Source organism: Sceloporus occidentalis, unplaced genomic scaffold, assembly GCF_023333645.1.
Source record: "Sceloporus occidentalis isolate IW3139 unplaced genomic scaffold, rSceOcc1.0.p SCAF_46, whole genome shotgun sequence".
Taxonomy (NCBI): Eukaryota; Metazoa; Chordata; class Lepidosauria; order Squamata; family Phrynosomatidae; genus Sceloporus; species Sceloporus occidentalis.
The window spans coordinates 4,302,026-4,317,357 of NW_028317026.1; the positions used below are offsets into that span (position 1 = coordinate 4,302,026).

Below are 15,332 nucleotides of genomic sequence, written 5' to 3' on the forward strand. Positions count from 1 at the left end.
GGGACAGCAAATTTACACTGTTATACAGGCTGTACACTCACTACTTTACATTGTAGCCGAGTGTAATTTCTTCAGTGTTGTCACATGAAAAGATATAATAAAATATTTACAAAAATGTGAGGGGTGTACTCACTTTTGTGAGATACTGTATATATATATATATATATATATATATATATATATACAGTAATATATATGTATAGCATAATGATGTGATATACACTTGTATAATATATATTTTATGTATTTCTTTATTTGTTGCCAGGACTTATATTTAAGTACTTTTTTTTCTCTCTCGACAGCCATGAAACCGTTTACAACAGTTATTATTTTGTTATGGATCAATGTTGGAGTTACTAAGGCTGCCAAAATTCTTGTTGTGCCGCCAATAATGTTTGAAAGCCACCTATACGTTTTCAAAACATTGGCATCAGCTTTACATGAACAAGGTCACCAAACAGTTTTCCTTGTTTCTGAAGGAAGGGATGTTCCCACATCAAGTGATTATCAATGTCAGCATTACCCGGGACTTTTTAACAGTACCTCATCGGATAATTTTCTACAGTCCAAAATGCAAAATATATTCTCTGGGAGGCTCACAGCATTGGAACTGTTTGACATTCTTGATCACTATTCACAAAACTGTGACATCATGGTGGGCAACCGTGATCTAATACAACGTTTGAAACAGGAACATTATGACTTGGTGTTGGTTGATCCAAATGAGATGTGTGGGTTTGTCATAGCCAACATTTTAGGTGTTAAATATGCAGTTTTTTCTACCGGCCTTTGGTATCCAGCTGAAGTGGGTGCCCCTGCTCCCTTAGCCTACGTCCCTGAGTTTAATTCACTTCTCACAGACCGCATGAACTTGCTGGATAAGATTCAAAATACTGTTGTTTATCTTGTGTCGCGATTTGGAGTAAGCTTTCTAGTCTTACCAAAATATGAACGGATAATGTATAAGCACAACATTTTGCCAACAAGGACCATGTACGATTTAGTCCAAGGATCTTCACTATGGATGCTCTGCACAGATGTAGCTCTAGAATTTCCAAGACCTACACTACCTAATGTTGTCTACGTTGGAGGTATCCTCACCAAGCCAGCAAGTCCATTACCTCAGGTAAGGCTTCAGAATAAATACTTATTCTTTCCGTGATTCCTCTAAAGTTGGAATGTTAAGTATTGATTGATTTTGTTTTTAGTGATTACCAACTCACGAGTAAAGCATAAATGTAGTTTGCACACAGGGCTGCCATCCTGTGAAGATTTTGGGCTACTGTCCAGAGGTAAAATCATGCCTTTATAAGGTGTGCTTACATGTTTAACTTTATGTTACATGTGTACAGTATTGTACAACTTCAATTATTGAATAACATGATGCTTGATACTAAAATCTAGTTACTGAAATTCATCGGGAAATGTAAACGCATAATCCTTTTGCCCAGGGGATGTGGGGATCATGGTTTGGAAAGATCCTCTAGCCTCCCTTGACTGGCCCAAGAAGAGATAAAAATCAGTGGTCTATGCTGTTGCAGCATCCATTGCAGCTTCTACGACTTCTTCATAAGCAAAGCTGCTGCCAGTGCATTAAATATACAGTATACTATGCTGTTAAATTTTTCCTTACATGAACACAAAGATCCTAATAAAATTATGTGTCTCTGCCCTCCACCCCAATATCCATACCTGGAAACTCTCCGGTTTTGACCGGGAGATCTCCAGGAGAAGCACTGCTTCTCCAGGTCTCAGGGTCAACACCCGAATCCTCCAGGTCGCGCGGTCTTGGCACGCCCCACTCGTTGCCCCATTCCCCTTTAAGTGGCAGTCCTGGCCACGTCCCACAAGGGAAGGCTCTGGGTAGCCGGAGCTAAGAAGTTCCCAGGTATGCCAATATCACACATTAAACCTTTTGTCATGGACTTTGTCATGAGTTTTCTCTACTGTTGTGAGCTCTATGCCTTTTCACTGTGTGCTGTTGGTGGTTCTTTGTGACTCCACCTTGCTCTGGCCTATTTAAGCCTGTAGGATTCCACATTGCCCTTGTGTTTTGTTCTGGCTACCATGTTCCAGATTTTCCTGTGTATGACCTGGCTTCGTGTGACTTTATGTGGCTCCTGATTCCTGGCTATTGTACCCTGACACCGCTGACTCCAGCTCATCTGAAAGCCCGTTCTGGTTCCTGACCCTGACCTGTTCATAGGACTATGATTTTGCATTATGGTTTCACTACTTTATTGTTTATTTAATAGAGGTATTCCCACATCTATATAAGTGGACTTCTTTAAATTCTTCATGGTGCAATTACAGTAATTCAGTGTATGGATTTTACATACTGACAATCAGCACTTGCTACAGACTCTCCGGCAATTGATAAGTGGCAGTCCCATCATAGGCTCAGCTAAGTCTTTGTGGAATGCTTGGGTTAAATTATTGCAACAATAGTATTTTCCAATCTGAAAATCCAGGTCATGTTCCTATTTGTAAAATATGCCTTTGGCATTTGTGTTCTAAAGGTTTAGTGCTTTAGTCAGTAGTCAACTGGAATTACATGCCAGGATTGTAGTGGCTAGGAATTACGGCACATCCAAACCCAAATATCATATTACAGTTAGTGATTATATACTATTTTAAAATATTATTTTACAGAATTATTATATAGAATTATATATTTATAATAATGCGAAAAATACACAATCTTGACTCTAACTCTTTATTGACCCTCTTCAATTTTACTAATGTTACTAATGGCCTACTCACTGCAAAATCCAAGTGCCACTACTCTATTCTAATCTAACTGGACTTTCCTGCTGCCTTTGACACTGTGGTAGGGCTGCAACTAACTATTATTTTCATAATCAATTAGCTGGCCGATTAGCTTTTTTCGATTAATCGGATAAAAAAACCCGCAATTTAACCCGGATTAAACTGAAGGGAGGGAGGGGGTTTATTAGGGACTGGGGGAGTATGATGGGAACTAGGAACCAGATCAGACTGAAGCCTGGTAGGGAGTTAATGCATACCTCACAGCTGCCTGCAGTCTGGCATGTCTTCTCCACTCAGCTTTGAAGTAGCATCTGTTTTAAGTAAGTTAAACAATAGTGCTGCTCTCCTCAGACCAACTAATTGAACAACCAACTAATTGATAACGTTTTTCATTATCAATTATTATTGATATAGTCTATTAGTTGTTTCCGCCCTACACTGTAGACTACCCTCTTATCCTTAAAACCACAATCCTGGCCCTAGTGACATTGCTCTCTCTTGGTTCACATCCTACCTTTCTGATGGTACTTTCAGCGTCCCCTTCTCTATAACACTTCCCCTCCATTTTCCCTCTCAGTTGGTCTACACCAACCCTCCGATCTAGGACTCCTGTTCTCACTTTACACTACCTCACTAAACTATTCCTAACCATCAGCTTTTAATACTATGTATATCCTTATGATGCTCAAATCTACCTATGCTCTCCTGATCTCACTCCTTCACTCTTAGATCATGTAACTAACTTCCTTGCCTTTGTCCCTAACTGTATGTCTGCATGATTCCTAAAACTTAATCTCTCCAGATACTAACATTCCTTTTAACAGTTTCCCTCAAAGTCAAAATGGTTCAATCATCTTCCCTTCTCCTTCCCCACATCTAGTCTGATTCCAAAAATCACCGTCTTCATCTTAAAAACATTGCCTTCACTCATCCTAACATTATCTCCTGCCTTTAATACTGTAACCATGTCTTACCTGGCCTCCCTCATACCTGTCTTGCCCTTCTACAATCAACCATGATGTCTGCTGCCAGACTTAACTTCCTCACCCCTTGTTTTACCAACATTGCTCCCCTATCTACCTCTTGTGTAATACAACCTAACGCCCTCTAGATTGTTAGCTTGCAAGCTCCCTACCTCTTGTTTCTTTAAGTCAGATTGTTACATACTGCTTGTTGTGTCCTGTTTAACCATAGTATAGCACTGTGGAATATGATGATGCTATATAAATCCATAAATAAAAGTAATAGAGAGTGTGCTTTTTCTATGTGGAACAGATCCTGTTGTACTGTATATGTGTGCGTGTTAAATCTGTATTTTGAATAAATGTTAAAATATATCAAGTTCTATAAGATTTGTGCGTGTAGATTTGTGATTTGGTTTCATTTATGCCATTGGGATCTGTCATTTGTAGTGTTTCTCTCTGCTGGTTAGCACCAGCTGGGCCCTTGCACTGTCACTGCAGCTGTACATTAAGATATTGAAGGCTGTACTGAATAACTAATGGAACAAAGACCACACAGTGCGATAAAACAGTCCATTCTTGTCCTCACTTGTAGTCATGCAATGGGGAAGGGAGGCTAATAGAATATTTATATAGGGAGATGCCGGTATCTAAAAAGCAACATCAAGCTTCTTTTACATAGTTCTAAAAACATAAACATTTGTTAAAGTGACCTATGTGATGATTAGTTCAAGCAGAGGTGGACAAATTACCGTATTTGCTCAATTATAAGCCGATCCTGATTATGACAACCCCCCCCGAAATCTGAATACCGTATTTGCTCGATTATAAGACGACCCCCCAAAATCTGAATATTAACTTAGGAAAAAAAGAAAAAGCCTGAATATAAGACGACCCTAAAGGAAAAAAGTTTTACCAGTAAATCTTAATTCATGTAAACTATTTTTTTAAATAAAAGCTATGATTGAGAAAAATATTTTTTTTGTTTTTATTTCCTTGTATTTTCCAACCTGTCCCCCAGTTACGCACATCTGCCCCCAGGCTTGCCACACCAATATGGCACTGTGGCCCATAATATGCCTTTTAACCCTCTATATGCCACTGTTCCCCATGGTATGCCTTTTGACCCCCTATGTGCCACTCTGCCTCCAGAAATGCCTTATACCCCTATATCCCATTCTGGCATTTAGGGGGTTAAAATGCATATTATGGGGCAGAGTGGCATATAGGGAGGTATAAGGCATTCCAGGAGGCAGAGTGGCATTAAGGGGGTTAAAAGGCATTGTATAGAGCACTCTGCCTCCAGAAATGCCTTATACCCCTATATGCCACTCTGGCATTTAGGGGGTTAAAAGGCATATTATGGGGCAGAGTGGCATATAGGGAGGTATAAGGCATTTCAGGAGGCAGAGTGCTCTATTAAATGCCCCCTTAACGCCGCTCTGCCTCCTGAAATGCCTTATACCTCCCTATATGCCACTCTGCCCCATAATATGCCTTTTAACCCCCTAAGTGCCAGAGTGGCATATAGGGGTATAAGGCATTCCAGAAATGCTCTATGCCCCATTTAACACACACACACGCACACACACACTTACCGGTACTTCCAATTTCCTGCTGTATTGCCGGGGCAGCGGGTTGACATCTCCTTCCGCTGCAGCCGGAAGGAGGTGGAGTTGGCAGCGGGGGTTTGTCTGCGTCCGTCGTGGATACCTTCCCCGGCTGTCAGAGATCAGAGTTCCCCGCACCGGATGCGGGGAACTCTGATCTCTGACAGTCGGAGAAGGTATCCGCGACGGACTCAGACAACCCCCGCTGCTAGCCACACCTCCTTCCGGCTGCAGCGGACGTTGTCTACGCGGATCGCGTAGACGTCAACCCGCTGCCCCGGCAATACAGCAGGAAGCACCGGTAAGTGTGTGTGTGTGTGTGTGGGGGGGAGACAGGAGGATCCAGGTCCCCTGCAGCGGTGCGGGGGATCTAGATCTTAGTCTCATAATCAGACCTCTATTTGAGGTCTGATTAGAAGACGACCCCAATTAGAAGACGAGGGGTATTTTTCAGAGCATTTGCTTGAATATAAGACGACCCTATAGGAAAAAAGTTTTACCAGTAAACGTTAATTCATGTAAACTATGTGAACAATTTTTTTTTAATAAAAGCTATGATTGAGAAAAATATTTTGTTTTTATTTCCTTTTTTTTTTCAACCTGCCCCCCCAGTTACGCGCATCTGCCCCCTGGCTTGCCACTCTGCCCCAGAAATGCCTTATACCCCCTATATGCCACTGTGCCCCATGATATGCCTTTTAACCTGCTAAATGCCACTGTGCCCCATGATATGTCTTTTGACCCCCTATGTGCCACTCTGCTTCCAGAATTGCCTTATACCCCTATATGCCACTCTGGCATTTAGGGGGTTAAAGGGCATATTATGGGGCAGCGTGGCATATAGAGAGCTATAAGGCATTTAAGGAGGCAGAGTGGCGTATAGAGGGTTAAAAGGCATTTCTGGAGGCAGAGTGGCATTAAGGGGGTTAAAAGACATTTCACAGAGCACTGTGCCTCCAGAAATGCCTTATGCCCCCCATTTAACACTCCCTCCCCCTCCCTCCCCCAAACTTACCCGAGCTTCTGAGTCCCCGGTGCGTAGTCCGGGCAGCGTGTAGACAACTTCCGCTGCAGGCGGGAGGAGGTGCGGTTGGCAGCGGGGGTTGTCTGCGTCCATCGCTCAGACCTTCCCCGGCTGTCAGAGATCACGGGGAACTCTGATCTCTGACAGCCGGGGAAGGTCTGCTCGATGGACGCAGACAACCCCCGCCGCTTACCGCACCTCCTCCTGGCTGCAGCCAAGGTTGTGTACGCGAATCACGTAGAGCTCTACACGCTGCCCGCTGCATAGTCCGGGCAGCGTGTAGAGCTCTACGCGAATCGTGTAGAGCTCTACACGCTGCCTGGACTAAGCACCGGGGACTCAGAAGTACCGGTAAGTGGGGTGGCTGGGGGTGAGACAGGAGGATCCAGGTCCCCTGCATCGCTTCGGGGGATCTGGATCTTAGTCTCATAGTCAGACCTAGTTGAGGTCTGATTATAAAACGACCCCGATTACAAGACGAGAGGTCTTTTTCAGAGCATTTGCTCTGGAAAAAACCTTGTCTTATAATTGAGCAAATACGGTAAGTAGCTGTTTGGGGCCCCCTTTGGTATAAGGGACCTCATAAGATATTATTATGTGAATATATTTTTGACAGAATGGCCTGTCATACAGGGGCCCAAGGTACTCAGATGGCTCCGGCCTGGCTGTCAAACAAAGATAGCACAGGCAGGAACTCCAATGTTTAATTAATCCCATCAATAGGATTACTGTCAGGGGATTAAAGGGAGTTGTCTACATGTACCTGTTTATTCATGTTATTTATGTTAATGAGGTTCTGTGGATATACGAGTCTACGTTTTACAACAATAAACGGTTCATTCCTGCTGTACTCATAGCAGGAATATAGCAGGGTTCCAAGGTGTGCTTGCTGGCTGGTGCTGGAAGTGATTCCAGGGACAACAGGAGGATAATTACTCCCAAGTCTCTCGAGTCCCAAAATATTAGCCCCAAAGCTAATTATTGAGGTACCTCACTAGTAACAAGATCTTCCCTTGAAGATACACCAGTAGCTATAATCTTCTGTCTATCACTCAGTCATCGCCTTATCCAACCAACTATTTTAACATCAAAACACTGCAATTTATGTATCTTCTATGAGGGGATATGTCAAATGCCTTACAGAAATCTACATAGGCGATACTGCTTTTCTTTGTTTGATTATTTTAGTTACTCAGTCAAAAATATAAAGTTAGTTTGAGATCTCCTTACAGTAAATTCATGCTGTCTCTGATCTTGCAAAACATTTAATCCCGATATATATCATTTAACTTTACCATGGTTTCCATTAATTTCCCAACTACTGATGTAAAAGTTACCAGGTTCCCCCTGCTATCTTTTTTATGAAGTGGTACTACTGGTACTCCTTTCAATAGTGAGTTAAATACACCTGCCAACATTTTAATGAGGGCATTTCAGATCTCTTTTTATAACTTTGGTTATATCGCATCTGGTCCCCTGGATTTGTCTGTTTTAACTTTGGTGAGTCCAAGAAGAACTTCTTCCTCTTAACACACATGCTTTACACATTTTCCCATTTCTCCTTTCTAACCAAGGTCCCTTCCCCATTACCTCTGTAAAAACATAATAGAATGATTTTATTAGGTAGTTGGCTAGATCTTTATCGTCATTTAAATAGCTCCATTCATTTGACTTAAGTCTAAAAAGGTTTTATCACCTGGCAACTTTCTCCTCTGTGTCTACTTTGGCACATCTAATAATGCATGTTGCCTCCTTAAGCCTAGCTTCCTTATTCGCAATCTATTTATATATCCAAAACAAGGCTTGACAAATTTGTTGTGAATCTAGGCGCCAGCTAAAAAAGTTAGGCGCCAGGATTTTTTTTAAACTAACAGTTGGTCAGGAGTGATCTGATCATCATCAGCCCACTTACTAAACTCACAGCGTTTGACCTGGAAGCACCATGGACTTTCAGGTCAGTGCTGGTTTTTTTGTTTTTTTTTTAAATTATTATTATTATTTTTTAACGCTTTCAATGCTGATGTTCCATTGGAGCACAGCATTGACTGATATTAAGTCCCCACAAGCTTGTGGGGACAAATGTTAACCCCTGCAATGCCACAAATGTGTCATACACAATTGTGGCATTGAAGGGGTTAACGCTGCACTGGCAGCAGGGGAGGGTTGGGGCCGGTCTCCACACTCATGGGGAGACCAAAGAACCCTCTCCCCCTGTCCCTGAAGCTGCCTCTGGCAGCTGGGACGCAATTGCTGGTCTATAGACCAGCCATTGCAGGGGGGAGTCTCTTTGATGACTGCTGTAGGCTTCCATGCCTACAGGAATCATCACAGGGCTTGTGGGGGGTCGTTTTTGCTGTTGCTGGTCTGCCTGAGCTTCCAGGCAGACCACCATCAGCAGAGCCCCTTACAAAATGGGAATTAACCCCTAAAATGCTGCGATCGCGGCATTGAAGGGGTTAACGCTGCCCTGTCGCTCTCATGGAGCGATCAGGCAGCAGGGGGATGTTGTGTCAGGTGTGGGGACCCAATCAACACTCAACCCCCTTTCCTGAAGCTGCCTGTGGCAGCTGAAAATGCGATTTCTGTTTTTCAGCCTACAGAATCACTCCGTGGGAGTGATCTCAGGCTCGGGGGCGTGGCTGTGCTGTCTGCCCCCCCCGCGATCACAGGCTGACAAACACCTAGGCGCCAGGACAAAATTCTGAGTCGCCATGGCGACCTGGCACCTAGGATTTGTCGAGCCCTGATCTAAAATGCTACCTTCTTCTTCCTTAACATTTGTACCACAATTGTTTCATTTTTCTTTTATTCCTACTAATATGTTTATTGCACTATTCTGCTGTTTTTAGCAGAACATATTTTAATTACCCTTGGACTCCATTTAAAGATGTCCAGGTTAACACAGACTCACTTACATATCTTTCCATTTTAGAAAAATCAGTCTTTGTAAAATCTAAAACCTTAGTTTTGGTGTGGCGCAGCTCCTTATATTAAACGGCACTGATTAATAATCACTGGAGCCCAACTCTCCATTTGTAAATACCAAATCCACCACAGCCTTCTTCCTTGTTGGATTTTCTACAATTGCATGTGACACAATCCCTGTAGGATGTCTCTACTTCTAGATGACCACCCTGTTTGATTTTTCCAGTGTTCGTCAGGGAGATCAAAGTCCTCATAACAATAAACTGACCTTTCATTAACATCTTAGCTATTTCTTCAGCTAGCAGATGATCAATTGTCCATGGGTCTATATATCACTACTATGTGAACAACTACTTTGTTTCCAAACTGTCTGTAGGCTAAATGAGAAATGATGCCAAATGCACATAATTATTATTGTTTATATCTGTTTATAATGGTACTATTCCAATAATATTAATACTGATAATAATGAAATACTTCTTTTGTGTAAGGACTTTCAAACGTGGGTGGATAGTGTGGATGAAAATGGCTTTGTTTTGGTCTCTTTTGGAGCTGGAGTGAAATTCTTGTCAGAAGATATCGCTCTTAAGCTAGCTGGTGCGCTTGCAAAATTACCTCAAAAAGTTATTTGGAGGTAAGTAAGCAAAAAGCTTTGAGAATATATCTATATATTGGACCGAGTATATCTGATTACTGTCAACATGAAATGCCCTATATATTTTGTGTATTGGGTGGTGTCAGTTTTGTTAAAATAATCATAATTACATATACCATATTTGCTCGATTATAAGTCGAGGTTTTTTTCAGAGCAAATGCTCTGAAAAATACCCCTCGTCTTGTAATCGGGGTCATCTTCTAATCAGACCTCAAATGAGGTCTGACTATTAGACTAAGATCCAGATCCCCCGCATCGCTGCAGGGGACCTGGATCCTCCTGTGCGGTAACCTCAGCTGCTGCCGGCGTCTATCACCGAGCGCCGGCGAAAGTGCCGGCAGCAGCCGAGGTTGCATACGTGCGTACCTTCCTGCTCCCGGGATAGCCCGCCCACTGCGGGGAAGCAGAGCCGGTTGGGGAGATTGCTGCAGGACCGCGACCCGGCGGCACTGTGCCGTCCCAAAGCAGATCCAGTAGACCTCTTCAATTTTCTGGAGGAGGCGGGGCCTAGCGGGGTCACACAGCATCATGCCGTAATCCCGTGGGAGCTGCAGCAAGTGCCTGCTGAGGCATTGGGGTGAGTGAAGTGCCTGAGTATATTAGTGTCTGGGTAGGTAGGTAAGTGTCAGAGTGGGTAGGTAAGTGTCTGGGTGGGTAGGTAAGTGTCAGAGAGGGTAGGTAAGTGTCTGGGTGGGTAGGTAAGTGTAAGTGTCTCAGTGGGTAGGTAAGTGTCTGGGTGGGTATATTAGTGTCTGGGTATGTAAGTGTCCCCCTATATGCCACTCTGTCCCATGATATGCCTTTTAACCCCCTATATGCCAGAGTGGCATATAGGGGATTAAAAGGCATAACATGGGGCAGAGTGGCATATAGGAGGGTATAAAGCATGCATGGGGGCAGATGTGCATAACTGGCGGCAGATGAGCATAACTAGGGGCAGGTTGGTAAATAAAAGGAAATTAAAAACAAACAAAAAAAAGACATGAATTATTATTTACTACTAAAACTTTTTTCCTATAGGGTCGTCTTATAATCATACTTTTTCTTTTTTCCCTAAATTAATATTCAGATTTTGGGGGGTCGTCTTATAATCAGGGAGGTCTTATAATCGAGCAAATACGGTACTATGTGTGTGTATATGGATAGTGTACCCTATATAAACTTAGCACTGGAATTAATTCCATTTATCATCCTAGCCTAATTTTTATAATTTCTGAACCGCTATACCACCTTAATTTTAAATTTGATTTCCTCATTATAGACTCCTTTGATTGTGGCATTTACTAAAAAGGCAGCAGGGAGGCATCTCTCACTAGCCTCCAATGTTTAATGTTTATGATCTAGTTCACAGACTGAGGGGGGAGCTCCAAAACTGCAGTCAATGTACTTACTTGGAATACTCCTCTTCACTGCCCTTTATGATACACTGTTGCCTCGCTATAAACACTGACCTGGTGGCCCGGTAGGCATTAGCCCTTTGTGCCTAATGGCCAGCCACATGTAGTTCTTACTGTCTTAATTTATGGCATGTCACTTCTGTGATTCAGATTACTACATAGTTCTCTTTCAGTTTTGCCACTATTAAACCTTTATATTACAGGGCTTTGTTGATGACATACTGGAATGCCCCTCATTTTGCTTGTTATTGCCAAGTTCAATATTGTTTTCATATTTGTTTTAGGTTTTCTGGGACCAAGCCAAAAAATCTAGGCAACAACACAAAACTTGTAGAATGGCTGCCGCAAAATGATTTACTTGGTAAGAACACTTGGAGGTTCATTCTCACTGCCAAGGCTGCTTTTAATGCTGGTAAAAAGAGGCAGCTGTCACTTCAGGGGTCCCTAATAACCGTCCCTCTGGGTCCCTGTTTTTGGGTACACTCATGAAATTGGTAAGCTGCGTCAAAGGAGGAAGGCTCCCTTGGGAACCTTGTGTTGCAGCATCAGAGTAGGCTGCCAAATTCAGATGGATTTTGAAGGCTAACTAAGGCAGGAGTGCCACATGAAACCCTGAGGCTCTCTGGTGTGGACTGCCCCTTTATAAATATAAAATGCAGTTCTGCACAAAATAGGAACCTGTGGTATGTTAACAAACACATTGGATATGCTCAATAATTGTTTTAAAAAGGTACATATGTTATTAACGGGAGCTTAGGGCCAATTTCAAAGGCTGAGAGTGAGGGACACACAAAACAGAGACATATCAAGGCCTGATTCACAAAACCTTTGGTGTGTACCTCACAACTCTTAAACTTTGTGTGTTCTTTTTTTTACTTATCCTCATTACTTCTAGGTAACCCCAAGATCAAGACATTTCTTAGTCATGGTGGTTTGAATGGTATTTATGAAGCCATGTACCATGGAGTGCCTGTTGTAGGGATTCCACTTTTTGGTGACCATTATGATACCATGACACGTGTACAGGCGAAAGGGATGGGAATTCTTCTGGAGTGGAAAAAGATGACAGAAGAAGATCTATACAGCTCACTTACATATGTTATCAATAATGAAAGGTAAAGCATAGATACTTACTATGTAAGTGAATCATTTCTTCCAGAGTTCCTCTGACAAATACGTTTGCATGGTTCTTGTCCACAGGACAAGAGAAAGCATACAGTCAAATATAATGTTGATCAGTGGTTAGAGGATCTTACAAAGAGGATAAAGGGGTTATGATCTTTGGTGTAGATATGTAGGATCTAAATTGTGCCTATGTGAGGTCAGGTAGTTGGTAAGTTGGTAAGATGAGTTGGAGAGGCAAACAAGTAGAACTTTAAACTTTAAAACTGAATGTTTTGCAAAGTTATGTCATAGTCTGGTCTCGTACTTAATTTAATTAAGTCATTATCATTCTGTGAGAACCAAAGTAAGAGCAAATTCAGTAAAAGTTTGAAACAAAGCAACTTCTCACAATGCCTCTTTTGCTGATCTTTTATCAGGGCATTTGGTGATATAACCTTAGTTGTTTTAAGGTTTTTGTTATTGCTTCCATAAGATCAAAATAAAATTTAAAATAAGTACAATGGCAACCATAAACACCTTTTGAGGCATTAACCCAAATCATAGGCAACCACAGTTAATGTTACCCAATTTTAAATTTATTTTGAAAGTCACTATGCATTTATTTATTTATTTATTTTTGTTCCCAGTTACCGTCAACAAGCTTTGAAGCTGTCTAACATTCACAAAGATCAACCAGACCACCCAGTGAGCAGATCTGTGTACTGGATCAATTACATCCTTCGCCACAATGGGGCTAAACATCTGCGAGCTGCTACTTATGAAATTTCGTTTTATCAATACTTCTTAGTGGACGTGGTTTTACTTACTGTTCTAGTCTTCACTTTAGCATGGTATGTCTTTTCCAGATTAGTTAGATATATGCAGAGAAAGGTTACAAGCACAGAGCACAGCACCCATAATGGATTTTACCACAATGGATTAGCAAATGGCAAACACAAGAAAAACGGGCACATCAAACACGAAAAGAAGGTGAAATGAACAAAATTATATATATTTTTTTGTCAATGGATTAGAATGTAAGATATAACTATTTTCTTATCAGTTGCACTGCTACAAATATTTATTTTGAAGGCCTTAACATTAATTTTATCTTAATGCCCTACTCAAGTTATTATAACTCATAAAAGGAGAAGTTCCACCTGATAGTATATGTTATGTATTTTAGAGCAACTTACAATATACCATTTGTGCTATTTTGGCATAGGGGAGTTGATGTGTCAAGACAAAAAAGAATACTGATGTCACCTGTTTAATGACATCACAACATTTTGTTTCAGGATGTAGAGGTGTCAATGACATCAGAATCTTGTTGCACTGGGCTGTGAATTACTTTTCGGTGTACTAAGCTGTGTGTGTGTGGTTACTTTTTGGTGTGACTTCCAAATGCCTCTCTTTGCCTTGCATACTGTTCCATTTGACTCTATACCTGTCTGTGTTTCATTGAGTTTTTATTCCTCCCTCGCTTCATAATTATGTGTTTTATACAGAATACCTCTCTCTTTTGAGAGAATGATATAGAAAGTTCAGGGATTTTTTTCAGATTTACACTACAGGATTAAAAAATACATAATATCACATCAGTTTGTTGATATGATTTGTTACCTACATACTGCAGATAACACAGGTGATTTATTTGAGTTGCTCTACAACATATACATTTTATAATTATTCTTAAAGTTAAACAATGCCCACAATATAATCTCAATTAAAAGTCCTAAACACTCCTTCACCATAACAGACATGCAAGTTTTTAATTGTTTTATTGTTCATGTTAACTTCATTCAGACACATATGGTTCTACATATTCCAATACAATTATAATTATTATAATTTTCTACTTTTGACAAAATAGACTGTATATACAACTTAAATATATATTGTTGCAAATTTTGATGTATATGTAATGTTGTATATGAATGCATAAGTGTGATATATGCATATAAATACATCTGTGTATCATATATATATAACTGTACCCCAAATATTTGCCAAATCAGGCTAATTTCTTTATTACTAGTAATATGAATTACATGCAGTATGTATTATCATTGTATGTTTTATCAAACTACCTTTAAAATATAAATAGTCTTACACGAAGTATATATTTTTTGTTTGCTTTAGGGCTTTGGAAAAAAGTTGAAACATTTAAGAATATGAAACTGTTTTCCATTTGTTCATATAAAGAAATTAAAGTAATTTAGATTTTACCTACTTACATAATTCCCTACTTGTAAAACAATATTCACATGTTATTTATAATATTGATATCTGGCTTGATACTTGATAACAATGAGAGCTGTAAATATTTTGGTAGTGAGCGACCATCTGTCTTGTAATCAATGCTATGTATTTTTTCCCCCATAGTTTATGTACATACTGTGTGTGTGTGTGTGTGTGTGTATATATATATATATATATATATATATATATATATATATATATATACATATACAGTTGCACTCAGCTGTTAACTGCTTATCAGAGCTGCAAGTCTTTGTGTATCGGTATACATGTGCCACATGCTTTTCCTTTCAGCTTGTGTTTAAGTATACCGCAACTTTACAGTGACCTGTGATGACACATGTTTAGTGAATCCACCCTTATGCCTCACAGTATATACCTTTAAACATGGTAGAGCTGTTGCAATGTAATCCGTTTGAGGGGCTTATTATTGTTGAGAGGAGAGTTGCCCTTTTTTGTCATACCTGGGCCACCACCACTACCTGTCCAGGCTTTGCCCCCATCTGGTCTATGTGGGACTAGCCTCACCCGCATGCATTGCTAGTGCCACCCCTCATCTTGGCTGCACCACTTACCTGTCCCCTTTAAACAGGTGTGAGGGGAGCTCTGGGAAGTTCCAGTAGT

General features: G+C 40.9%; 1 protein-coding gene across 1 annotated transcript; it reads left to right on the forward strand.

Annotated features, from left to right (window-relative positions):
• Positions 1-304: 304 nt before the first annotated feature.
• Positions 305-13,445, forward strand: LOC149289354 (2-hydroxyacylsphingosine 1-beta-galactosyltransferase-like). The gene is made up of 5 exons (XM_089490772.1): positions 305-1,126; positions 9,782-9,924; positions 11,627-11,703; positions 12,238-12,457; positions 13,094-13,445. Exons 1-5 carry the CDS (start codon positions 305-307, stop codon positions 13,443-13,445), a joined length of 1,614 nt encoding a protein of 537 aa, XP_089346898.1.
• Positions 13,446-15,332: the final 1,887 nt, after the last annotated feature.